At 43.0% G+C, this 26,957-nt stretch overlaps 1 protein-coding gene across 6 annotated transcripts in view; it reads left to right on the top strand.

Moving 5' to 3' along the window:
• The window catches only part of HHAT (hedgehog acyltransferase), a 190,568-nt gene that overhangs the window by 82,795 nt on the left and 80,816 nt on the right, over nucleotides 1-26,957 (top strand). For 5 of the 6 annotated variants that reach the window (XM_070741265.1, XM_070741247.1, XM_070741276.1 and 2 more), the window contains exon 9: nucleotides 25,280-25,315. The exons of the other annotated variant lie outside the window; for it this stretch is intronic. In XM_070741265.1, the coding sequence (XP_070597366.1) occupies nucleotides 25,280-25,315 (36 nt within the window). The remainder of the gene's footprint in view (nucleotides 1-25,279; nucleotides 25,316-26,957) is intronic. 6 annotated transcript variants of the gene reach the window in all.

Here is a 26,957-nt window from a genome sequence, read left to right as displayed (position 1 = left end):
TTACAAATATCTTCTGTTTTCAGAACAATTTTCTATTTAATAATCACTGTCACCTAATGCATAGAAAATTCAAACCTGCCGTTGGGATGTTCGTGACGAATTGACACTGATCTGATAATTATTTCCCTATTCAGTTCTTTCTGAAATATGATTCATTTTCCATTATTGTCCCCTTGAACAAAGCACTTTGTCTAGAAAATTCATAAAGTCGGTTAAATAGCATTTTATTAGGTAATCCCATAGGGACATTACCAAGGATAATTTCTTCTGTGCCAAGTTAAAAGTAATGGATTCTACCTGAAATGAAGTAACCAGAGTAATTTTGAAAGTGTAAAAATTTGATTGATTTTAGCACATATTTGGGTTTCCATTGTTTTAGAAGGTTATTTTTTGCTATTGCGGATAACATATATATACCAATATACTTCTGCTGTCTAGAGAAAGGGGCTAACCTATGAAGTGAACATCTGCTTTGCTATTTTGTCTCCTCTTGATAGCGTGGATTTAGCAGCTAATCCCTAAAATGCTTTATATCATCAACTTAGTTTGTCAATTACATTGCCCTCCAGATGGCATCAAGTTTTCCACCATATGTGTATGATTGGTAACCTCCTTGTAATGAGTCTTACAGTGGAATTGTTTTTTTAAACTGTTTTAGAACTTTGGTTGGTACAATATCAATGGTCTCAGTGCAATTTGTCCAGAAGGTAACCCTAAATTAAACTTGTAAATTAAATTAATGATGTAAAAAGAATGATGAGACTCTAGAAAGAGTGGAGAGAAGAGCAACAAAGATGATTAGGGAACTGGAGGCTAAAACATATGAAGAACGGTTGCAGGCACTGGGTATGTCTAATTTAATGAAAAGGAAGATTAGGGGAGATGTGATAGCAGATTTCCAGTATCTCAGATTTTGCCACAAAGAAGAGGGAGTCAAACTATTCTCCAAAGTACCTGTGGGTACAATAAGATGCAATGGGTAGAAACTAATCAAGGAGAAAAGCAACTTAGAACTAAGGAGAAATTTCCTTGGCAGTTAGAACAATTAATCAGTGGAACAGCTTGCCTCCAAAACTTGTGAATGCTCCACCACTGAAAGCTTTTAAAGAAGATGTTGGATAACCATTTGTCTGAAGTGGTGTAGGGTTTCTTGCCTAAGCAGGGGGTTGGACTAGAAGATCTCCAAGGTCCCTTCCAACTCTTTTGGTTGTTGTTGTTGTTGTTGTTGTTATCAACAATACAACACAGCAAATGAGATCACTACATGCTGGATTTGATATTTCTTCACCAATCAGGCGCTTCCCAAGCACCTAGGACTGCATGATCTGGCAGTGAATTATGTGTGCTGACCTCAGTAAAGTGGCATTTTGCAGTTGACAGATTTAGATTTTGTCAATTCCGATGGTTTTCAAATGTCTGCTGAGATCTTTTGGCACTGTGTCCAGCGTGCCAAAGACCATTGGGACCACTTTCACTGGCTTATGCCAGAATCATTGCAGCTCGATGATGATGATGATGATGATGGTTGTTGTTGTTGTTGTTGTTGTTATTATTATTACAGTATTATTATTATTATTATTATTATTATTATTATTATTATTATTATTATTATTATTATTACAAAAATAGCTTTCATATGTAAAATTAAAACCTATTTGCTCCTATATTGATCAGTCTGGCATGTCTGGGAAACCCACAAGCAAGACAAGGGCATTGTTTTATATATTTTCCTTACGTTATATAATATTTTCCTAATGATCTAATCCCATTTTAAAGCTGATCCCCTATTATTTATGGAAAAAATGATTTCAGTTACATACCGTAATATTTTTTTATCTTGAGAACTGAAGAAAAACACTAGAAACACTTGTTTCAAATTGATAGAAAGAAAATTATAGGGAAGTTATTTTAGGTTTGAGAAAATAGTTGAAAGCCTTACTTTATCATTTCTTGGTGGTGATGGGAAATTGCATAGTGGCTTAGCTTTTTGGTCATCATTTATTTTAAGAGTTTTGCTATTTAAGCTAATATTATCAGATTTGTACATTTTATTCTATGATAACTATTGTTGTTTTCCTCATTATGCCTCTCATGTTTGTCTTGTTTATTTTGCTTATTTGTTTATATCCAGTCCTTATTATTTTTAGAAATAATTCAAGATGGCGAACATATATAATACTTTTTCCTCCTGCCATTTTCCCCACAACAATTCTGTGAGGTGAATTGGGTTGAGAGAAAGTGATTGGCCCAAAGTCACCCAGCTGTCTTTCATAGCTAAGGCAGATGGTCTCCCATTTTCTAACCTGGTGCCTTAACCAGCAGACCAAAATGTTACTGGATTGAACACAAAAATGATAAATTGGCAAGATGAGAATGAGGATGAAGAGACTTGCCATCTCTTGTCATCTCTCTTTCTCTTATTTCCTTCCATTTTGAACAATGGGGAAAAAATTATTTAGACTAGCTCTCAAACTAATCTAGTTAGCTCTCTTGGTTGGGAGTATGATGTAGGCAAGTTTTCATCTTCCCCTTTCAGTCATCACAATGTCCAACGATCACCACATTTTCCTATTTGAGGATGAAATCTTCCCTCTAATCCTGGGTCTCCAAGGTCTCCATTTGCTGCCCAAATAAGTCAATCTTTCAAATTGTATTTGAACACTTGGCCTCTGCATCATAGGCAAGAAGAAACTGCATGCATTCAAAGTTTACTAGGATTCAAGCAAGCTTTTCAATAATTAATCAGCAATATTAAAAGCTAGTAACAAATACCGGTAAGTAATTTTCAGTGGGACTGCAGGCAGTTCTGATTTAGAAAGAGATGTTACCTGACAAGGATGTACCACGGAGAGACATAGATATTTTAAGTCTTGCAGAGAAGAGGTGCATTTAGATTCCTGTTCATGTGTTTGAATTAATTCTGAAGCACTGCACAGCCCTGCTAATAAGATGATTAATGCTTCCGAATGTAAATGTAAATTATCAAACCTGGGAGGAGGATCCTTATCGTCAAAAATAAACATACTGCCTCAGATTTCCTGATTGCTTATTTGAACCTTATGATAGTCATTAAACGTTGTTAAGATTCTTAACAAATGTATCTTTTCTTTTATGTACACTGAGAGCATATGCACCAATGACAAGTTCCTTGGGTGTCAATCACACCTGGTCAACACAGAATTCTATACTATATTCTATTCCATTCCATTCCATTCTATTCTAGACCAGCCACACCTCTCTTAGCCCTAGGAATCAGGCAATGGTAAATCAATTCTGAAATCTTGCTAAGAAAACTGCAAGAAACAGTCTAGGTCAAAGATGTCAAACTTGATTTCATTGAGGGCCACATCAGGGTTATGTTTGACCTCAGGGGCTGGTGTGGGTATAGCCACCAGCTCAATATTGTTATTATTATTATTATTATTATTATTATTATTATTATTATTATTATTATTATTATTATTATTATTAATGTTACTCATGTCGGGGGTGCCTGTGGTGGCCTGAGTTCTTTGCCAGTGAAAACAGGCTCCTGAGCTTCATTTTTGGCTGCGACGGCCTCCTGAAAACCTCTGCCAGTGAAAACAGAGCTCGGGAGAGCTACATGCAGCCCATGTGAGCTCCGTTTTCAGATGCAATGGCCTCCTGCAACCCTCTGCCAGCGAAAACGGAACTCGGGAAAGTTGCACGCGGCCTTCAGGAGCTTCATTTTCACTGGCAGAGGCACTGTGGACTGGTCCTTCGCTGTTTCCAGGGCAACTCTTTTGGGCCAGATCTAAGCATCCTGTGGGCTGGAGTTGAACTCCCCTGGTCTAGGAGGTCATCATGAGTCAAAAATTAACACAAAGAAATTAAAACACAGTTTAAAATTAAGAATATATAATGTATAGATATAAATTAAGAATACATTAAAAGTCATTTAATAGTTATAAAAGATCCAGAGTGGTTTACAACTGAAGATCAATTATAGAAATATTTCTTAACAATCTCAATAACAAATTACATATTCATGGGAAATGACAAGCTGACAGCAGAAGCATCTTCAAAAGAGCTTCTTGTACAGAATTTAATAACTGGACAAATACATAACACACTGTAGGTTGTTCTGTAGGGGTAACAAAAGAAAACACTTTATCTCCAGCATCTATTCAGCTCTTTGCTCCCCAAATAACATTTTAGAGAGCACATATTCAGCCTTGATTATCATCTTGTCTGTTGTGGTGCCTAATACAAACTGAGATGGATAGACAGGAAGAAAGGAAGGAAGGTTCAATTGAGTTTCGGGATTTTAACTGCTGACCATAAAAAGTAATGAGCATGTTTGTGGATTTAAAACAAATAACAAGTAATTCTATGAAAATATGAAATATTTCATATTTCCATCTATTACAAATGGAAAAATATTGAGTCATTCAAAGTGACACTGTTTCAAATAATAATGTAAGTTCACTGTCTTATATTTATATAATATAATAAAAGTAGAATATATAAATGAATAAAAACAACAAGGTTGCAAACATAATAAAATGTGAGTGGGGATGGGGGCATGATCATGTGGCATTATTGAAAAATATTTGTCATATCAAGTTGGTTGGGAATATCGAAACCTTTTTTCCAGCACATATGCAGATACTAGGCTGAGGAAAGCAAATTTACAGCTTTGCTGATTTGTGATGAATTCATTGATTGTTAGACTTCTGAGAGTGAAATGTAAAGATAGCATGATAGCCCGGATAATATTCTTTCTGAGATTGGAAAGATTGTTTTTTGTTTCATGCTTGGAATTAGCCCAGACTGAATATTGGAGCTTCATGAAAGGATTTCAAGCTGCTTTACTTCTTTTTCCGTAATGCCTGGGGACAAGCCATTTTTATTCCTCAGTGGCATTGTAGAGGATGTGGAAGGGTGCCATTTCCTTTCTGATCATCATAACCATAGTAAAGGTGATATTGATTTTTTTTGCCCTGGGTTCAATTTCTCAATTTCTGTATCTTACAGAAGATTAAGGATATTTTCTGTCATCCCACACAATTTTTCCTCCTATCAATCTGTAAAAAGGGGGAGAGTTTGAAGGGGTTGGTCACAAAATGTTGGTAGTTTTTTTCATGAGTCTCTCAAAACTAACAATGATGGTGGAATTTAGCAGTTCCATATGGTTAAACAATAATAAGCACAAACAACATGGTATTGTTTCTATTTCCCTTTAAGATTATTATGGGGAAACTAATGAAAATTGTTTTTACTTTCATTTTTGCTTTTCCCCTCCTTTTTAATAAACACATGAAGTAATATTTTCTGGAAGACAGAATAATCCTAACAATGTTCCCATTTGAATTAAATTCTCCTTTATGACGTTCTCAGTTATATTTGTGTAATTATTTCAGCAGAAAGTAATTTCTATCAATCTTCCCTTTGATTGCCCAGTAACTAATTGAACTCAGTCCATGAATAGATTAAATCTTGCACTCATTTCTCATGAGCATGAGGGTCCCAACTTTGTAGTATCCCAATTGGAAATTGCCACCCTGTAGACATAAATTTATTTGGAAGGATGTACATCCAAAGAAACTTTGAGCTGATAGCGGGTGATTTATTTGCACGCTTGTTGGGTTAATAGTGTTTGAGCTCCATTACTACTTTTACAAAATATTTAGTGTGTAAAAAACAGGCCATTTGTTGCAAAAATGGGGGGCTTTTTGCTTCCTCCCCAGCCCCCAGGACCTCTCTGCAAGCCTCTCAAACAAGCCCCAAACAAAAACTTCCTTTTTTGCATCTTATAGTCCACAAAATACGGTAACTACATTTTTTAAATAAAAGAGCGAACTATCAGTTCAACCACAAACCACAGAACAAAAGACATTGTTCTATTCTTAGAACAATGGGATGCTACTTGGAACATTTGAAACGGTTATTTCAGGTCAAAATATTTATGCATCTCTGTGAGGCATTTTCACAAGGGAAGGCAGAGGATATGGTTCTTCATAGCATCAAGCAAGCAATTTGTTTGGGGAAAGTTTATTGTCTACTGATTGTTGACAGCCTCTATATTTCTAAGCTTTTCTCCCCAGTTTCTCCCTGGGACCAACCCACCACTAAATGACAACATTTGTCGCTTCTCAATGGAAAACCATGTTTTCAGTATTCATTTTGTGGCAGCTAACTCACACGTATTTAGTTTTCTCATCTGCTCATTTACTGTAGTACGGCGTATCTGAAAAGAATAATTAAATATTATTGGTGAATATGAAACCTGGATCTATGTTTTTGCATTATGAAAGTTGGGCAAGAGTGGAATTTCCCCAGGGCTACTGGTGAATTATGGGTCAATTTCAATTATCTGAAAATCTTACTGAGCTTGCCCTCTACATCCCTTGAGTTATGACTCCTCCATGCCTTTAGAGTTAAAATAATGAATCCCAGTTACCCATGGGAGGGTGGGAGAGGGAAGGAGGCAGGGGAAAGGGGGAGAGAGAGAGAGAGCACTTATTCTCTGCCTTCTGTAGAAATGTTGTCATCTGCATTGAAACAAAAACAGTAATATATACAGCGGGTGGACAAAACAATGGAAACACTTGACTTTTTGGCATCATAATGTTTGAACATGTTCAAATAAATCAAAACTTGACATATTTTAATGTTGTTTTTTAAAAATTCTGTTATTTGATGTTTTTTAAACTACCTTTTTTTAAAACAGAAATTTAAGAAAATTGGTTATAACCTTCTAGAAATGGCAGACCTCTCAGACTTTCAAAGAGGCCAAATTGTTGGTGCTCGAATGGCAGGCGTCAGTGTAACAGAAAGTGCCCGAATGTTTGGCATTTCAAGAGGTAATGTCTCAAAAGTAATGACTACTTTTGAAAGAGAAGGAAAAACGTCCTCAGCCAAGCACAGGTCTGGTCAAAAGTCGAAGTTGTCTGAGAGAGACCGTCGGACTCTAAAGTGAATTGTTAGAGCAGGCCGCAAGACCACAGCTCCTAAAATCACTGCAGAGCTCAATAGACACGTACAGAACCCAGTTTCCACAAAAATTGTTCGAAGGGAGCATCACAAATCTGGATTTTCAAGGTGTTTCCATTTTTTTGTCCACCCCCTGTATGTAGAAGCATAAACACAACAGCTTTCTAATTCAATAAAGTTCCTATTTCAACCTGTGTGGATGTAGCAGACACCCCTCCATCACAACTCTGCAGCTCTAGAAGAGTTGTAGTTTTAATAACCTGTAGACAGGAGCAGTATTTTTATTTATGCATTCCCAAAATGGCCTCTTGTCAAGTGAGTCTGTGGCAAAGGAGTGAGTAGCAGGCTGTTTTAATAGGGACTGGCAGAAAGCTGTCTTGTGCTGCCGATTCAGGGGTCTTCTCTGGAGATTATGCCTAGTTTGTGCAATTATTTTATTTCTTTGCAACAGGAAAAATATACTAGTAAATGTACAGAGCAGTAAATGTGTTATTTTCAACCGTATTCTGACATATTCAACCGTGCTGGCTGGGAAATTCTGGGAGTTGAAGTCCACACCTTCTGGGAGACCCCTGCTCTAGAATAAAAATAAAATCAGAATTACTGATAAAATCAACAAGTATACCTGCTTTTCTTGAACATTTAAAGCTTAAAATAGAAATTCGGGATAGGCATAAAGAGAAGCTCATGGCTTTTCCTGGCGAAGTCTTCCCCACTTCACCTTTGAGTGGTTATACGAAGCACACCTTTCATATATAATGAATGGGGTGAGTTAAGTATTTAATTTGATTTCATTTACATTTATATGCAAACACAATTAAATATCATTAATCTCCATGTAATCTACTTAAGCGCTTCCCTGTTCTTTACATTAAAAATTATATCAGTAATGACTTCTGAAGATTTCTGAGGATCCCAGTCATGTAATCCTTGGAATTCAGCTTATACAGTGGTACCTCTACCTAAGAACGTCTCTACTTAAGAACTTTTCTAGATAAGAACCGGGTGTTCAAGATTTTTTTTGCCTCTTCTTAAGAACCATTTTCTACTTAAGAACCTGAGCCAGGAAAAATTTCCCAGGAAATTTGAGAGTGGCATGAAGGCCCGGTCAGTTTCCTGCCATTCCCTCTGGGTTTCTGTCTCTGACACAGTGTATGGGAGGCAGCCTTGCGCCAGGTATATGGGAGGCACGAGCTCCTCCTCACCGCCTCAGAGTCCCCCCACCTTTTTTAAAGCCTTAACTTTTGGATTTTTTTGATTCCCCTCACCTCGCTTTCTTCCTTCGGCAGCGACTGTCCTCTTCCTCCTCTTCTTCTTCCTCCTCCTACTCCCACCCAAATTCTGAGCTTTTATTTCTTTCCTAATGGATTTGCACACATTATTTGCTCTTACATTGATTCCTATGGGAAAAAATTGCTTCTACTTACAAATTTTCCTACTTAAGAACCTAGTCACGGAACGAATTATGTTCTTAAGGAGAGGTACCACTGTACCCCTCTAATAGGAAATCTATACATTAACTAAAGCCATTTTTCAGTATTTATTGAAAAGTTCTGTTCAATCTGTATTAAAATATACAATATTTTGAAATCAAATGAACATGGGTAGACAGCAAGCCAAATGAAAGGGAAGTCGCTGCTTTTGCAAACAGATTTTAAGTGAAAAGAAGAGAATTAAATGGTGAAAGGAGTTACAGCAATTCCATATTGCAGAAATACACGCTTGAGACCTTGTAGCAAGAATGGGACTGCTAAGCTTTCTGGAATTGCCAGGACTTTGGTGGATCCTTGATATAATTCCTTTCTACTAGCAGTGCCAAAATCTTTGCCTTCATTCTGTTCAGTGGATATAGAATATGGTTGATCAACCTTAGATGAAAGCCCAAGCTGATTTGGAGTCAACCGGTGAAATTTATAATTCAGTAAAAACGATGGTCGGCCTGCTGTGCTTGATTTCGTCTTCCACATCTTCCTCTATTTTATAAACAATAAAGCCCTACATGGCATCGGGCCAGATTAATTTCAGGACCGCTTTTTGCTGTATGAATCCCAGCGACCGGTTAGGTCCCACAGAGTCGGCCTTCTCCAGGTCCCGTCAACCAGATAATGTCGCTTGGCAGGGCCTAGTGGAAGAGCCTTCTCTGTGGAGGCCCTGGCCCTCTGAAATTAGCTCTGCCCAGAGATTTGTACTGTCCCCACCCTCTTTGCCTTCTGCAAGAGTCTTAAGACTCATTTATGCCACCAGGCTTGGGGCGATTAGATCTTAGCCCCTGGCCAACAAATGATTGTATGGTTGTTGTTTGAAAGGGTATAATCGGGGATTTTAGATAGTTTATGTAGTTTTCATTGGATTTAATTGGATTCAGCTTATTGCATCCTATTATTTCTTTTATATGTTGTAAGCTGCCCCAAGTCCTCAGAGAGGGGCAGCATATAAATCCAATAAATAAATAAATAAAATCTGGATCCTTGTTTTATCGACCTTGGAAGGATGGTAGACTGAGTCAATCTTGAGCCTACTGAGATTCAATCTGCTAAACTGCTGACAACTGGTGATCAACAGAAGTAACTTGTAGTACTGCACTCTAACCACTGCACCACCGAGGGTCTATAGCAGTGTTTCCCAATCTTGGCAACTTGAAGATATTTGGACTTCAACTCCCAGAATTCCCCAGGCAGCGAATGCTGGCTGGGGACTTCTGGGAGTTGAAGTCCAGATATCTTCAAGTTGCCAAGGTTGGGAAACACTGGTCTAAAGCAGTGTTTCCCAACCTTTTTTGAGCCGCGGCACATTATTCATATTTTCAAAATCCTGGGGAACACTGAAGGGGGGGGGCGGGGGGGGCGGGCAGGGAGGCGGAACCAATGAAGATGTTCCGCCCCAGACGCCTGATGGACCCAGAGGGCTTTCAGACGGCGCTTGGGGTTATTCCAGAGGCACTCATCCACAGTTCGGCGGAGTCTCTTGCGGAGGCCTGGAATACGGCTGCTGCGGAGGCTCTCGACCGGATTGCGCCTTTGCGACCTCTCCGTGGCGCTAGACCCCGTAGAGCCCCATGGTTCAACGAGGAGCTCCGGGAGTTGAAACGCCAAAAGAGACGTCTAGAGAAGCGATGGAGGAAGAGCAGGTCTGAATCTGATCGAACACTTGTAAGAGCTCATATTAAGACTTACAAAGTGGCGCTCAAGGCGGCAAGATGCGCGTACCATGCCGCCTTGATTGCATCAGCGGAATCCCGCCCGGCCGCTCTGTTTAGGGTGACCCGCTCCCTTCTTAACCAGGGGGGAGTTGGGGAGCCCTTGCAGAGTAGTGCCGAGGAGTTTAACACGTTTTTCGCTGATAAAGTCGCTCAGATCCGGGCTGACCTCGACTCCAATTGTAAAAGAGAGTCGACTGACAATGAGTCAGTCGAGGTGACTGGGGCACGTACTTGTCCACCTGTCTGGGAAGAGTTTGATCTGGTGACACCTGATGAAGTGGACAAGGCCATTGGAGCTGTGAGTTCCGCCACCTGTTTACTGGACCCGTGTCCCTCCTGGTTGGTCTCGGCCAGCAGGGAGGTGACACGGAGCTGGGCCCAGGAGATTACCAACGCTTCCTTGGGGAGGGGAGTTTTTCCATCACTCTATAAAGAAGCGCTTGTGCGCCCCCTCCTCAAGAAGCCTTCCCTGGACCCAGCCGTACTCAACAACTATCGTCCAGTCTCCAACCTTCCCTTCATGGGGAAGGTTGTCGAGAAGGTGGTGGCACTCCAGCTCCAGCGGTCCTTGGAAGAAGCCGATTATCTAGGTCCCCAGCAGTCGGGCTTCAGGCCCGGTTACAGCACGGAAACCGCTTTGGTCGCGTTGATGGATGATCTCTGGCGGGCCCGGGACAGGGGTTTATCCTCTGTCCTGGTGCTCCTCGATCTCTCAGCGGCTTTCGATACCATCGACCATGGTATCCTTCTGCACCGGTTGGAGGGGTTGGGGGTGGGAGGCACTGTGCTTCAGTGGTTCTCCTCCTACCTCTCTGGCCGGTCGCAGTCGGTGTTAGTGGGGGGTCAGAGGTCGACTCCGAGGTCTCTCCCTTGTGGGGTGCCTCAGGGGTCGGTCCTCTCCCCCTTGCTATTTAACATCTACATGAAACCGCTGGGTGAGATCATCCAAGGACATGGGGTGAGGTATCATCAATATGCCGATGATACCCAGCTTTACATCTCCACCCCATGCCCAGTCAACGAACCGGTGGAAGTGATGTGCCGGTGCCTGGAGGCTGTTGGGGCCTGGATGGGTGTCAACAGACTCAAGCTCAACCCGGATAAGACGGAGTGGCTGTGGGTTTTGCCTCCCAAGGACAATCCCATCTGTCCGTCCATTACCCTGGGGGGGGGGGAATTACTGACCCCCTCAGAGAGGGTCCGCAACTTGGGCGTCCTCCTCGATCCACAGCTCACATTAGAGAACCATCTTTCAGCTGTGGCGAGGGGGGCGTTTGCCCAGGTCCGCCTGGTGCACCAGTTGCGGCCCTATCTGGACCGGGACTCATTGCTCACAGTCACTCATGCCCTCATCACCTCGAGGTTCGACTACTGTAATGCTCTCTACATGGGGCTACCTTTGAAAAGTGTTCGGAAACTTCAGATCGTGCAGAATGCAGCTGCGAGAGCAGTCATGGGCCTACCCAGGTATGCCCATGTTTCACCATCACTCCGCAGTCTGCATTGGCTGCCGATCAGTTTCCGGTCACAATTCAAAGTGTTGGTTATGACCTTTAAAGCCCTTCATGGCACTGGACCAGAATATCTCCGAGACCGCCTTCTGTCGCACGAATCCCAGCGACCGATTAGGTCCCACAGAGTGGGCCTCCTCCGGGTCCCGTCAACTAAACAATGTCGGTTGGCGGGCCCCAGGGGGAGAGCCTTCTCTGTGGCGGCACCGACTCTCTGGAACCAACTCCCCCCGGAGATCAGAACTGCCCCTACTCTTCCTGCCTTCCGTAAACTCCTCAAAACCCACCTTTGCCGTCAGGCATGGGGAAACTAAACATCTTCCCCTGGGCACGTTGAATTTATATATGGTATGCTTGTGTGTGTGTGTGTATGTTAGTATAGGGGTTTTTCTTAAATTTAGAATATTTTAATTAATTGGATTATGTATTGGATTGTCTTTTCACTTGTTGTGAGCCGCCCCGAGTTTTCGGAGAGGGGCGGCATACAAATCCAAATAATAAAGAAAGAAAGAAAGAAAGAAAGAAAGAAAAGTTTGGACAAAAAAACCCTCTCTCTTCCTCCCTTTCGCTCTATTTCTCCCTCTTTCTCTCTTTTCCTTCCTTCCCTTCTTTCTCTCTCCATCCCTTTCTTTCTTTCTTCCTCTCTTTTTTTCTCTCTTTCTCTCTCCCTCCTCCCCTTCCTCTATGTCTTTCTCCCTTGCTCTCTCTCTCTGTCTCTCTTGCTATCTCTTTCTTGCTTTTCTCTTGCTCTCTGTCTCTCTTTCACTGTCTTGCTATATGTCTCTTTCTTTCTCTTTGCCTCTCTTGCTATCTCTCTTTCTTTCTCTCTCTTTCTCTCTCTCTGTCTCTCTTGCTATGTCTCTCTTTCTTTCTCTTTCTCTCTCTCTCTGCCTCTCTTGCTAAGTCTCTCTTTTTCTCTTGCTATGTCTCTCTTTCTTTCTCTCTCTCTCTGCCTCTCTTGCTATGTCTCTCTTTCTCTCTCTCTTTCTCTATCTCTCTTTCTCTTTCTCTGCCTCTCTTTCTTGCCCTGTCTCTCTTTCTCTGCCTCTCTTGCTATGTCTCTCTTTCTCTCTCTCTCTGCCTCTCTTATATGTCTCTCTTTCTTTCTCTCTCTCTCTCAGCTGACTGCAAGCGGGAGCCCTGACGGCGGCAGCTGGACGTGCTGCTGGACACCGTATATGCCAGGCCCGCAGCGCCAGCAGCACGTCCAACCGCCACCGTCAGGGCTCCCGCTTGCAGTCAGCTGAGAGAGAGAGAGAGCTCCCTCTCGCCGCCGCCATCTCCCTGCGACTGCCTGCGGCCGCTGCGGCCCCCCTCCCCCCCCGCTCCCATCGCCAGTGCCCTCCCGCCGGGCCACAAAGGACACTTGCCGCACGTCCAACCGCCACCGTCAGGGCTCCCGCTTGCAGTCAGCTGAGAGAGAGAGAGAGAGCGCTCCCTCTCGCCGCCGACATCTCCCCGCGACTGCCTGCGGCCGCTGCGGCCCCCCCCCCCGCTCCCAACGCCAGTGCCCTCCCGCCGGGCCACAAAGGACACTTGCCGTGGACGCCAGAGAAGCTCCAGCTGGGCGGGGCGCTGCCGGTATTTCCGTCCTGGGGCTCCCGCTCGCAGCTGTCCCCCGGCTCCTGCTCGATGCCACGGTTTTCGGCTCTCTCCTGCTGGGCTCCAAAGAAGGAAGGCGGGAAAAAGGCTCCATGTCTCGCGGCACAGTAGTGTGCCGCGGCACACCGGTTGGGAAACGCTGGTCTAAAGGACCCCTAGGTTCCCATTCTCTGCCTTTGATGTCAATTTCACATTGGGATGGAGATATGAAGGAAGCGTTGAAAGAGGGTGCTCAGATGCAATCATATTGGCCATTTATTTGTTTTGGTTTGTTTTTTTCAAAACGTTGAATGGGGGAAAGCGTGAAATATTGGCCCTTTTGTTTGGTTTTTTTCTTTTATTTTAATTGGGAGGCATTGAAAAGTGTTCTGCCCAAGTTTTCCCTTGTGGAAGAATTGTAAAACTCTGGTGTTTTGTCTGCTTGATTTTAAGTTCAGCGGAAGATGGTGTAATGCTGTCCACTTTTAGGTTTTTCGTTGTTTTAAAAATGCATGAGCTTGACAAGAGTTCTGCCAAGTGCCTTGGAGCTCAAGTGACTGGAAGAACTATAAAATTGATATACTTTATTTTCCTCACCACCAGTGCTCAAAAAACATGCTTACAAAAGGGAAAATAATTGGCATTTGCTTTTCTGGCAAGAGGGTAGCAAGAAAGCTTTCAATCAAAAGTTATGGGGCCAGACTATATCAGGCTATTGCTAAAGCCAAAGTGGACGAAGGCATTAAAAGTTAGAAAATGATTTCTCCAGGCACATTCATTTTCAGCCAGTTTGTGCATGGGACAGAAGCAGCAAAGACTGCAGTGCATTAGTTGACTGGTTCAATTATTTTTTTTAATAATTTGTTTATTAAAAGTTATTGTTAACTTTGATTTTAAAAAACAGACTAAAAAGAAAAAAGGCATAGAAAAAAAGAAGAAAGAACTTACTAAAGAACAAGAAAAAAATATAAAGAAATGACTTTTCTCTTGTTCCAATAAATTTAAGTGCTTTTTATTAATTGTAAACTTTAGTTCCTTTTAGTTCCTACTTGTGTCCAACTTTCAAACTCCCATTCTATCATGTTCAAAAGAAGAACATTTTTCCAGGTGAAAGAGTATTGTAATTAATTCCAAAATCTTCTTTTAAATCAATCCAGACTCTTAGTCCATTGTAACTTTCCAAAATCAAAATTCTAATCAGCCTTTTGCTGTTTCCCCATCCCCTTTTAAAAAAATCTTTAAACTTATATTCAAAATTTCTTTTACTAAGGATCAAAGAAAACTCATTCCCTTATCTATCAAAGCTCTAAATCTGCCAGAAATTGTTGTTTTTTGGTCTCCTTGTGAGTTTCAACTGTCTGGAACATTTGCTGGTGATCTCAAATCATCTTGTCTGGAGAGGAATGTGGAAAAGTTGACCCACTAATCCGCTCTTTATTTCACCACAGCCATTGGCTTTGCTTTTTGCGGAACTGTTTTCAGTTCTCTATTTCTTTCCCAGAAGTCCCAAATAGTTCATTTATAATGCTTAAACATATACAAGCAGCTGGGATCTATGTAGTTTGTATTTAAAAGAAAAGGATAATGATTGGACTTAGCTGACTTTAATGTAAGCCAGAAGATGCCATCTTGCTGCTGGTTAGACTGAAGTTGGAAAAAGCAAAGTATGTGTCAATCGGCTGTTCTTTTCAGCACTGAGCATGGTGAGAAGTATCAGGATTGCTGATATTCTGCAGTATAGCTTGCTACTTTTCATGGTCAGTTGTTTGCAGACAACAGAAGAGTTGGGGCACTTGGGGGTTTTAAAACACAAAGAGATGAAAATATATCACTCCACTTTCTTATATACTGAATTGAGCTAGGAAGAATGTGTGTGTGTGTGTGTAAGAGAGATCTAGTTAGGCAATTCATTACTGGCATGAAATCAACCATTTTTCATCAGTAAATCATATTTAAGCAAGTTTTGGCTTGGTGCAGTGTGTGAATGAGATTGATGGTTGACTAAAAGTGCTTTCTTTGTTTGTGCATATGTGTGCATGAGTGAGAAAGAGAACACAAATATTTGAGATCCTGGCCTGTCCACTTGCCTACAGCCAGTGCATATCGTCTACAACCTGATACCCTCTGGCCTCATCTCTATGTGAAAAAGAAATACATACTTTGCAAAAAATGGAAACCAACCGCATACTTGTGCTGGTCTTTCATTGATATGCAATTTATGATTCTTAAGTGATTTGTTTCTACCTGTGGTTAGCTTTTTCTCTGCCCTGTCTGTGTTCCCTGATATCTAACAAACAGTCATTCTTTCACCTCTGAGATATTGTTCAGCCACTGAAGTCTGAAATCAGTGAAGGGGCAGACAAGCTGACACATTCTTTTCTCTTCCTCTGCAAGCCAGCTTTTGGTTCCTTTGTGTTAAATCGATTTCAGTTGAGGGCATTAAAATCTGGTATGAGCCTGTCAAATGAAAAGAAGCTATTTTTAAAGATAATTTTAAATTATCTTTAAAAATGTTGGTGATGTTACCTACTTTGGATAATGAAACATCTGCAAGAAAGCAATCAACTTCAAAGAGCACTAAGGACCTCTCAGATTTGTCCATATTTTGGAACTGTCCATGGTGCTAAGATACCATAGTCATAGAAGTCCATTCCTTCCATTTAAAAAAATTGCTTTTGAAAGCCAGAAGTTACTTATTTAAATCAGGGAATGTGTCATAAGAACTGGGTGTTTTCAAACTGGGTTTTACATCAGTAGGAAAATAATGCAGCTTTCCCTACTGTTAGAATAATCCATAGTCTATCTTCTTTTATTAGTTATTTTAGTAACAAATTTTCTCCTGTGTCTTATATAATTAAATGAACATTTCCCTCCTCCTCTCCTTATATATTATATTTTTAATAGCTGTAAACCTGAAAAAAGGACCCAAGTTATTGCTAATTTTGCCAACCTCACTTGGAGAATTTTTGACTAAAGAACAAGATATAAATGTATACATGCCTCCATACATAAATAAATTCAATGTTGGAAAGGTACTTTGCAAAAATAATGATTTTATTGGGAGGGTGAAGGAAAATCTATACATTATGCAGTCTTTTAATTCTACAGGAACGTTGAATGCCCAGAAAAGAAATGGTAGGCGTAGTTGATCTTCACATTTAAAATCAATTCATGGCACTCACCCTTTTCTACTCCTGCAATTAAGTAATTCAAACTTCAGTACACAGAAAAAGAACAAAAAAAAGAATGCAAGGAGAGATGTGCTCAGAAAAATTTATGAAACTCTTTATTTCCTGAAATGTCTCAAAATGACATTAAGATTAAAAATATTTTACCCGTAACTCATTCTTTCTCTCCTCTCCCTTTCATTCCACCCTCCCATCCCATACTTTGGCTTATAAATAGATATCCCTTTCTCAGAATAAATAGAAAAGTGTCCTCTGGGTGAAAAGAATAGGAGAAATTGGGAATGGTTGCAAAAATGATTCAGTGGAAGGAATCGTTAGTTCTTTGTGACAGTGAAGATGATACACCAAGCACAATATAGTCAGTCAGTCAGTCAGACAGACAGTAAAAGAAACTAATGCAGAAAAAAAGGCTGGGCCTCCATGCTTTACTGTGCTCTCTGCATACACACCTTCCTGAAGTTGCACAAATGTTTTTCACATTTCTTAGGCATCCGGTCAGAAAGTATCCTAATGTTTGCAAGTTCCACAAGAGGTTGAGGCCAAATTCTACTTACCACTCATACTGAATGTTTTGCCAAATTCTACCTTGTAGGACAAAACTGTTCTTTTATCACACATTATTCTATCCCAAAGAGGGAAGGAAAGGTTCACGCTTTCTGACAGGAAAGGTTTATTTATCATAAGAAAACAGTACCAATATAGACAGATTCCTTCATATCTGTTCAAATACCCCTCTGGATGGAAATATTGAATGTTGATGCTTAAGTTGTTTCTATTACTTCATAACATCAGAAAACACAGGACCTCCTTCAAAGTTTAATTTTATTTGTCTCTGACTTTGTTTTCATTATTGATTTATTTTTATACACATTTCTCTTTGAGCTGTCCTTTCAGGCTCCTGAGCTAATTTGCTGTGAATGAACTTTGCTTGATCCCACTCTACATTGTTTCTCCCAAGGATTTTAAAGTCTTTTTCTTCCTTCATCTCAAGGTCAACCCTGGTCTCCACAACTATTATTTTCAAATCTCCTTCAGTATGTCTTCCCTCAGCTGCTCTTGTTTCCTTAGGCTTTTTATCCCCTTCAAACCAAAGCCGATTTAGGCATTTAAAACTGAAATTAAGTCAAAGTGGGCATTCTATACAGCAAAGCTGGTTGAAGAATTCTGGGAGTTGAAGTCTACAAGTCGTAATGTTGCCAAAGTTGGAGACCCCTGCTCTAAAAGATATTCTATGTTCCCTTTGGTTTCTCTAGTGCAGTGTTTCCCAACCTTGGCAACTTGAAGATATTTGGACTTCAACTCCCAGAATTCCCCAGCCTGGGAGTTGAAGTCCAGATATCTTCAAGTTGCCAAGATTGGGAAACACTGCTCTAGTGAATGTGCACAATAAATACATAATGGAGAAAAAGGGCCAGAAGCAGGTTTGAAGCGATATAATCAGACAGCATGGAGTTGTGTCTGTTTTTATCAATTAGATCCTGAGGTGTAATAAGCATGATATATCCTATATTCTGTTTTGTAAGCTGTCTGATAAAGTAATAACAGTGTCAAACTAAGACTACTTTCAAAATGCTGAGAAAGAAATACTCCTGGTGAAATAAGAACTCTTGGCAAATAACTTCAGGGCATATGTGACACCATAGGACAGTGGTTTTCAACATTTTTTATCTCATGTCACATTAACTGGAAACCAGCCTTACATAGACAAGATTCTGAAAAAGGAAGGAATGCTTTAATTGCCATCTTTGTGGTGACAGAATATTTCTCAGGAGGTAAAATAGAAGCAATCCACTCTTGGTGACAGCAGAGGTGGGGTTGACTTCTTATCATTAATTGTAAATTTAAAGCCCTTCATGGCATTGGACCAGAATATCTCCAAGACCGCCTCCTGCCGCATGAATCCCAGCGACCGATTAGGTCCCACAGAGTGGGCCTTCTCCGGGTCCCGTCAACTAAACAATGTCGGTTGGCGGGCCCAAGGGGAAGAGCCTTCTCTGTGGCGGCCCCGACTCTCTGGAACCAGCTCCCCCCAGAGATTAGAACTGCCTCTACCCTCCTTGCCTTTCGTAAACTCCTTAAAACCCACCTTTGTTGTCAGGCATGGGGGAACTGAAATATCTCCCCTGGGCCTATACAATTTATATATGGTATGCTTGTGTGTATGTCTGCTTAATAATGGGTTTTTTAAAAAATATTTTAAATTGTAAATTTATTAGATTTGTTATAAACTGTTTTTTATTGTTTTGTGAGCCGCCCCAAGTCTACGGAGAGGGGCGGCATACAAGTCTAATAAACATAAAGATAAACAAACATTTGTGGCTCAGAAGTAATGTAGCACATCTCCAGACCTTTTGTGATACACAAATGTGCTATGGGACAAAACTGATACCTTAGGATCTGATACATAATTTCCATTGAATGTATGCTAATTCTCCGTACTGAAGGAGCGGGTCCAGCAGTCACATGGGTTGCTCATGTCCAATCCGGTGGAACTGAGCCTAGTGTTAAAAAAGCTTGCCGGATCCGCCCCTTCCCCAGAATTCGCTCAGTTCGCATATCCTGCGGTTGTATTGTGATAGCTCGTTCAACATTCTAACACCTTCCCTTCGATCCTTTCCTTCAAAACTAGTAAGAATTGTTTTGCCATTATTATTTACTTGCACTATAGCGCCAGCCGTTTGTGGCTCGGCTTTTTTCCTTTGGAGAAGTTGCGGTTTCGTTTTCCCCCGGCGGTTTTGCCGTGTACGATCCCCGCTGCCGCTTGTGGATTCCTCTAATCCTTTGGCCTGGAGGTCTTGGTGCAAGTATTGATTTATTGATTTATTGATTCATTATTGTATATTATTAAAGGGCTTAAGAAATACCTCCTGCGGAGTGAGACGTCTTGCTAGTCTCCTGGACTTAGTCGATCGCTTCCCCTTTAAGAAATATTACGGAGCGATTTTTCGGCGCGAAGGCCTTCGCGCCCTTTTTAAATTTAGGCCTCTCGTGTTGGCCTCCTGCCAGCCGCGTAGGCCTCAGTCCACCGCGTGGATCCCGGAGCGGGCCTTGGGACGCCCAGGCTTAATTCTCCACCGGCTAAGCCTCCAACCAGAGTGCCTTGGTTTACTTAATTATAAAGTTTAGGGAGGCTGGCCCCGCTGGATTTGGGGACACGAACTCTGGGTTTGCCCAGATTGCCCTCAAGTCTCAGCAGCTTCGAGGCCTCGAAGCAGGATCCATTCCTCTTGGGAAGTCCTTGAAATTCTTCTCCTTAATTATTCAGTTATTGGCTCAGCCTTGTCTTCTGTTAATTGTCAGACTATGGCTACTTTTCCCAAGAGAGGCACAACTAAAGGTCCCAGAGAGGCCAGGCCTACAGGCGATGAGATTACTAGTATCCCCCAGGCCTCTTCCTCCTCTTCTCCAGGGGCCCGCCCCTCGACCAAGGTCACCAGGGCCGAGAAGAGAAGGGACCTAGCCCTACAAAGAATCCATGACAAATCAGCAAAACGTTTGAAAGTACAGGCCCAAGTACTCAGTAGTCAAGACCCCCCAGAGGCTTCTAGTCTACCTCCTTCTGGGGTCCCTGTGTTATCTCTGGATGAGCCTAACCTAGACAGACCCCAACCTAACCTATGGGGCATAGGTCCAGAGGAACCAGATATTATTGAAGATTCCCCCCAGCCAGGATCCTCCCAGGCCTTTAGGGATTCTTCTGCCATTCCTGCTGATATTTCTAGTTTACCTCCTGAGTTCCAATCTATTTTTGCTGTGTTGTCCAAGGCCATTGATGCCAAACTCTCCACCATCAATGAGCTTCCCTTACCTCCTCCTCCTCCTCGTCCCTCCCGCCCCTTGGGTTCTTCCCCAGCGGTTAGAGTTCCTATTCAGGATGATTCAGATTCCTCTCAGGACGAATATGAGGATATGGAGGATGATGAGGATCCCTTTCAAGGCCTCTCAGATGATGAGGAATCCCAAATAAAGGTTCCTTCTCCAATTACTATTTTTCCTTCTCAATTATTCAAATCTCTCCTCCTCAAAGCTAGAATTTCTACGGGATTAGCGGCCCAGGAGAAACAAGCCTCCACTTCCACTGATCCCCCGGAGGAGAATTTACCTTACTTCACAGAGGAACAGGAGGATAACGAGGTAATCCCTATGCCTAAATTGTTTAAAGATGCTTTACTCAAACAGTGGGATTTCCCAGCCTCTGGCCTTAATCCCTCCACCAAGGACAGAAAGTTGTACAAACTTTCCTCTTCCTATGAAGAGCTTCTATCTTTTCCCAAACCGGATGAACCTGTCAAGATCCTTCACTCGGCAGCGGCTGTGCCAGGCGAAGCGGAGGAAGTCCTCCGCCCAGAGGACAAGCGGATTGAACAAATGCTCAAAAGAGGATTCACCGCAGATTCCTGGGCCATTAAAAGTTCTGCAGCAGCTTCCTTTTTCTCCAGAGCCATGCTTCTGTGGCTTCGTCAACTTCAACAGCATATTCCTCCCGATGACTTGAGAGGTCAACAAGACTTCAACAAGGTCTTTGCAGCTGCACAGTACGTGGCTGATGCCACCTTGCAATCTACTAGATTTTCTGCTAAGTCTATTGCAGCTTCTACAACGGCAAGAAGACTCCTATGGATTCGCCCTTGGCAAGCGGGAGTACGCCAGAAGTGGCAGTTATCCCAGGGACCCTTAAAGCGCGACCTTCTTTTCGGTGATCTTTTGGATCCACTCCTCACGGAAACCACGGACAAGAAGAAAGTTTTGGGTCCAACCACAAAAAAGGCTACCAAAACGCAGTCCTTTCGTCGCCCAGGGCGCCAGCAAGATCAAGCGGCTTCCTATCAGAGATCTCCAGGTCAGTATTCCCCCCGCTTTCGTTCCCAGGGTAGGAACTCCAGGGGCAGAGGTTTTCGCTTCCAAAGGGGAGCGTCCTCTAACAGGGCTTCAAAAAAACCTAGATGGTAATCTTTCCTCAATTCCCATAGGGGGTCGCCTAGCCCTTTTCGCCTCTAATTGGCGTCGCACCTCCAAGGACCCCTGGGTCATTGACACTGTTCAAACAGGCCTTCTTTTAGAATTTATTTCTCCTCCCCCGAAACGTTTTATTTCCTGCCCTTCTCCCAGGTCCTCCTCAGATTGTAACCGTATGGAGGAGGCCATTTCTCATTTATTGTCCATCAGAGCCATTCAACCGGTTCCTTCCGGTCAGAAGGGCCTAGGTTTTTACTCCATCCTATTTATGGTTCCAAAGTCCTCCGGAGGTTGGAGAGCTATTTTGGATTTAAAGAAGCTAAACCTATTCATCAAATATAGGAAGTTTAAGATGCACTCCTTATCTTCTATTTTGGCCGCCATCCACACGGGAGATTTCATGGTCTCCTTAGACCTCACTGAGGCCTACCTCCACATTCCTATAGCCAAATGCCACAGAAAATTTTTACGTTTTTCCTTTCAAGGCAGGCATTTCCAGCATAGGGCGATGCCATTTGGCCTTTCCTCGGCCCCTCGGGTCTTTACAAAGCTCTTGGGGTCCCTGGCGGTCTATATCCGGGCGTCTCCCATCCACATTTTATGTTATCTTGATGATATTTTGATTCATGGGAACTCCCTAGAGAAGTGAAAACAGACCTTTCTGTCACCATGTCAGTCCTTCAGGACCATGGATTTTCCATCAACTTTGATAAAAGTCACCTCCAACCTTCCACATCCATCTTACACCTGGGATCCATTATTAATTCAGAATCCTCCCAGGTTTTTCTCTCTCCCGAGAGAAAACTCAGTATAGGGGAGTTAATTTCTAACATTTTATCTAATTCTTCAGTATCCATAGTAACTCTGTCATCCCTTTTGGGGAAGATGGTGTCATGCATAGGCATCATTCCCTGGGCTCGCCTTCATGCTAGGGAACTCCAGTGGCTCCTATTACCCTTTCAGAGATCGGGGCACAGCAACTCAAATCGTCGCATTGTCATCCCACCAAGTGTTCGCAGATCCTTCAAGTGGTGGAAGTCTCCGGCCATGGACAAAGGATCCCCGTTCAGGTGCCCGGATCAATTTGTCATCACCACAGATGCCAGTCTATCGGGATGGGGCGCCCACGCCCAGGGGATGATAGCCCAGGGCACGTGGTCCCCGGAGGAAGCTTCCAGGCCAATCAATTGGCTAGAGTTGAGAGCCGTTTCCCTGGCTCTGAAGCATTTCTCTCCTCGCATTCCCAACCGGCACGTTCTCATTCTCACCGACAACATTGCCACAAAAAGCCATATCTGCAGACAGGGGGGCACGAGATCCAAGGCCCTCATGAGGGAGGCCCTCAAGTTAGGCCTTTGGGCGGAAAAACATCTTCGGTCGCTCCTAGCCGACCACATCTCGGGGAGCCTCAACGTCCAGGCGGATTGGCTATCTCGAGCAACGATAGACCCAGGAGAGTGGAACCTCCATCAAGACCTGTTCCATCAAATCAGCCTCAGATTCGGCCTACCAATCCTGGATCTCTTCGCGACCAATGCGAACGCCCAACTCCCTCGCTTCTTTTCCAGATTTCCATCCCCGGGAGCGGAAGCAATCAATGCCCTCCGGAGTCCATGGCCTCCAGGCCTACTCTACGCATTTCCTCCAATTCCAATTCTCCCGGACGTGATTCACAAGGTCCTCACCGAGAGGGCCCGAGTAATCTTAATCGCCCCTCATTGGCCCCGCCGGCCCTGGTTCGCAGATCTCCAACAGCTGTCCGTCCAGGACCCTTGGCGACTCCCCGTTTCGGGGGATATGCTGCGGCAGGGGGCCTCATTCCATCCAGACCCGGAGTGGTTCCACCTCACCGCCTGGCTGTTATCAGGAGAGACTTAGAACTGCGTGGTCATGACCCCGATTCAGTGGAGGTCATTTTAAAGGCCAGAAGGGGTTCGACCAATCGAATCTACGACCACACGTGGTCCAAGTTTCACCAGTGGTGTCTACAGGAAGGTCTCTCTCCTCTGTGCATCCCCATACACAGAATCATTTCCTTCCTTATGCAAGGCTTCCATAAAGGACTTTCCACCAGCACCCTCCGGCGTCATCTGGCAGCCATTTCATCTGTCCTAGGGGGCCCCCGCAGACAGCCTCTCCGATCCTTCCCTGAAGTTCAGGAATTCCTCAAGGGCATAGCCAATCTCAGACCTTCCAAGGTCCACAGGTATCCATCCTGGGATTTGCCACGGGTTCTCCATTCCCTCACGCAGGCACCATACGAACCCCTAAAATCGGCGTCCCTCAGGTACCTATCCTTTAAGGTAGCATTCCTGGTGGCTATTACCTCTGCACGACGCATTTCGGAGTTGGCTGCCCTCTCAATCAGGCAGGACCTTTGTCAATTTCATCAGGACAAGGTAGTCTTGCGACTGGACCCCACCTTCTTACCCAAGGTCAGTTCCATGTTCCACAGAACTCAGGATATTGTCCTACCATCCTTCTGCCTCCAACGAGACCATCCCTTGGCAATTAGATGGCACACCCTGGATCTTATTAGAGCGCTGAGAATCTATATCCAACGCACTGGACCCTTTCGGAGGTCAGAAGCACTGTTTATAGCCTATCACCCCAGAGTCATGGGGGCCAAAGTGTCTTCAACAGTAATAGGCCGTTGGATCAGAGGGACTATATCTAAGGCCTATGAATCGGCCTCCCTCTCAGTCCCAAGGAACATCACAGCGCATTCCACCAGGAGCGCAGCCACCTCGGCCGCTTGGGCGACTCAAGCCCCGTTGGAGGAGGTCTGCAAAGCAGCCACTTGGGCCTCGCCAAATTCCTTCATCAGGCACTACAAGATTGATGCTTACGCTTCAGCGGACGCTGCCTTCGGCAGAAGGGTACTCCAATCCGTTATCTCACACGATAGCAATCTAATCCCTCCCTAGGGACCATCTATTGGGTATGTCCCATGTGACTGCTGGACCCGCTCCTTCAGTACGGAGAATAGGCGTTGATTGCTTACCTGAACGCCTCTTCTCGTACGGTGAGCGGGTACAGCAGTCACTTCCCGCCCTTGTATGTGTCTTCTTTACCTTCTATAATCCTTTTCCTCTAACAATAAGAGTTGAACACTACAGAGCTTCACAGCTGAGCCTAGTCTATGGATTCGCGAATTCTGGGGAAGGGGCGGATCCGGCAAGCTTTTTTAACACTAGGCTCAGTTCCACCGGATTGGACATGAGCAACCCATGTGACTGCTGTACCCGCTCACCGTACGAGAAGAGGCGTTCAGGTAAGCAATCAACGCCTATTTTCCTTTAGTTTGATTTTCTAATTTTTAATATGCTTTTAGGAATTGGAATAATCAAAAAGATCAACAAAATTAGATTTTGTTCTCCTAATGGAAGATAGTAGAATCTGAAAAACCTGCCTGAATTTTTCAAAACCCAGTCTTAGTTGGTTGGAGAATTCTGAGAGCTGAAATCTTAAAGTTGCCAAGTTTGAAGACCTCTGCTGTAGGTTTTTTGATTCTCAACCCAGGTTTAGATCAGTAGCATAATTTAATATTTATTTATTTTTTAAAGTGTTTCAGTGGTTATATCTTCATATCTCACTAAGCAAATTTTAAAAGTAGGAAAATCTGTACTGGAAAATCTATACTGAAGCTTAAGGTTTTAATATTTCATTCATTTTCCTATATGACTAGAAAAAACAATTGGGAAATATTTTTCCTTTAGTTAATTATAGTTTTCATTTTATATGAATAAACTTATTAATGTTAACTGGGTGACCAGTTATACATTTTCATTATCATAATTTTATATGGATTTCAAATCTATGTCTTATAAAAAATATAATCTTTTTTCTTTCTTTCTGCTCTCCTTTCCCTTTTCTTTCTTTCACAGAAGTTTTGATGTTGGATTACATAGGTTCCTAATCAGGTAAGTGAAAATGTTTTGTTATATCACTCCTGATTAGGGTCTACAGTCCAATGAGTTATTTCTTTTCTTTTTTAATCATACTTCCTGGATCAGTGATGGCGAACCTTTTTTTCCTCGGGAGCCGAAAGGGCATGGGTGAGCGCTATTACGCATGCACAAGTGCACACACTCATAATTCAATGCCTGGGGAAGGTGAAAATAAATTGTCCCACCCACTGGAGGCTCTCTGGAGGCCCTCTGGAGGCTGAAAACGGCCTCTTTTCCAACTTCTGGTGGGCCCAGTAGGCTAGTGTTTCGCTCTCCCCAGGCTTCAAAGGCTTCTCTGGAGTTGGAGGAGGGTAAAAATGCTGTCCCCCAGCCCCCTGGAGACTCTCTGGAAACCAAAAATGCCCTTCCCAGAGCCTCTATGAGTCAAAAAATAGCTGGCCGGCACACACACGCATGTTGGAGCTGAGCTAGGGCAACAGATTGGTTGCCAGCAGATATGGCTTCATGTGCCACCTGTGGCTCCCATGCCATAGGTTCGCCATCACTGTCCTAGATGGTTTGTAGTGATTTTGAAGTAATCCAGTAATATTTGAATTATGTTTATTGATTTGATTTCATCATTGCCCAATTGCAAGTGACTCTGCTAAAGTAATGGAGGGATTCCCTATTTAACAAATAGGATGAATTAAAGATTTTATGAGCAGACCTGTGCTCCCTCCAACCTCAAAAATGGTTCTAGTGGTATGGAGAATGTTCTGAGTAAATTTTCAAAGTTTTTAACATTGACTTTTTCCTGGCCCCCAATTCTGTTAATAAAAGAGTTTTTTCAGCAGAAACATTTCACCCACTATATCAAACAAACAAACAAACAAAGACCCCATATAAAATGATTAAGTAGTAGATCTAGAAAACAGGACCTGAATGCAAATTGTTTAGCATTCTCTACTAGACAGCAAATTAATTTACAATACAATTCTGAGACCATGATTTATTTATTTAAACTTTATTTGATGCTGAGTACATTATTTCATTGGCAGACTGATAGAATAAATATAGAAATGCGATTTTCTCAAAATAAATATAACTTCTCACAGAAATGAATACAGTGATACCTTGATTTTCGCGATCTCGATCTTCGCGAAACGCTATATCGCGATTTTTCAAAAAATATTAATTAAAAATATTTTCCCACCCGATGACGTCACTCTCTTCCTTTCTCATCTTTCTTTCTCTCTCTCTTTCTCTATCTTGCTTCTTCCTCTCTCACACTCTCTTCCTCCCTCTCTCATCTCTTTCTTTCCTTCTCTCTCTTTCTCTATCTCTCCCCCTCTTGCTCTCGAGCGGCGCGTGGGCGGCGGGGAAGACACAGGGAAGGTTCCTTCGGCCGCCCAGCAGCTGATCTGCTCGGCAGCGCCGCAGCAGCGAGGAGCCGAAGATCCGGGTTTCCCCTTTGCGTGGGCGGCGGGGAAACCCCGATCTTCGGCTCCTTGCTGCTGCGGCGCTGCCGGGCAGATCAGCTGCTGGGCGGCCGAAGGAACCTTCCCTGGGTCTTCCCCGCTGCCCACGCAAAGGGGAAACCCCGATCTTCGGCTCCTCGCTGCTGCGGCGCTGCCAAGCAGATCAGCTGCTGGGCGGCGGAAGGAACCTTCCCTGG

The sequence above is a fragment of the Erythrolamprus reginae genome, chromosome 1, assembly GCF_031021105.1.
Source record: "Erythrolamprus reginae isolate rEryReg1 chromosome 1, rEryReg1.hap1, whole genome shotgun sequence".
Lineage (NCBI taxonomy): Eukaryota > Metazoa > Chordata > Lepidosauria > Squamata > Dipsadidae > Erythrolamprus > Erythrolamprus reginae.
This window is presented reverse-complemented; position numbering and strand designations above follow the sequence as displayed.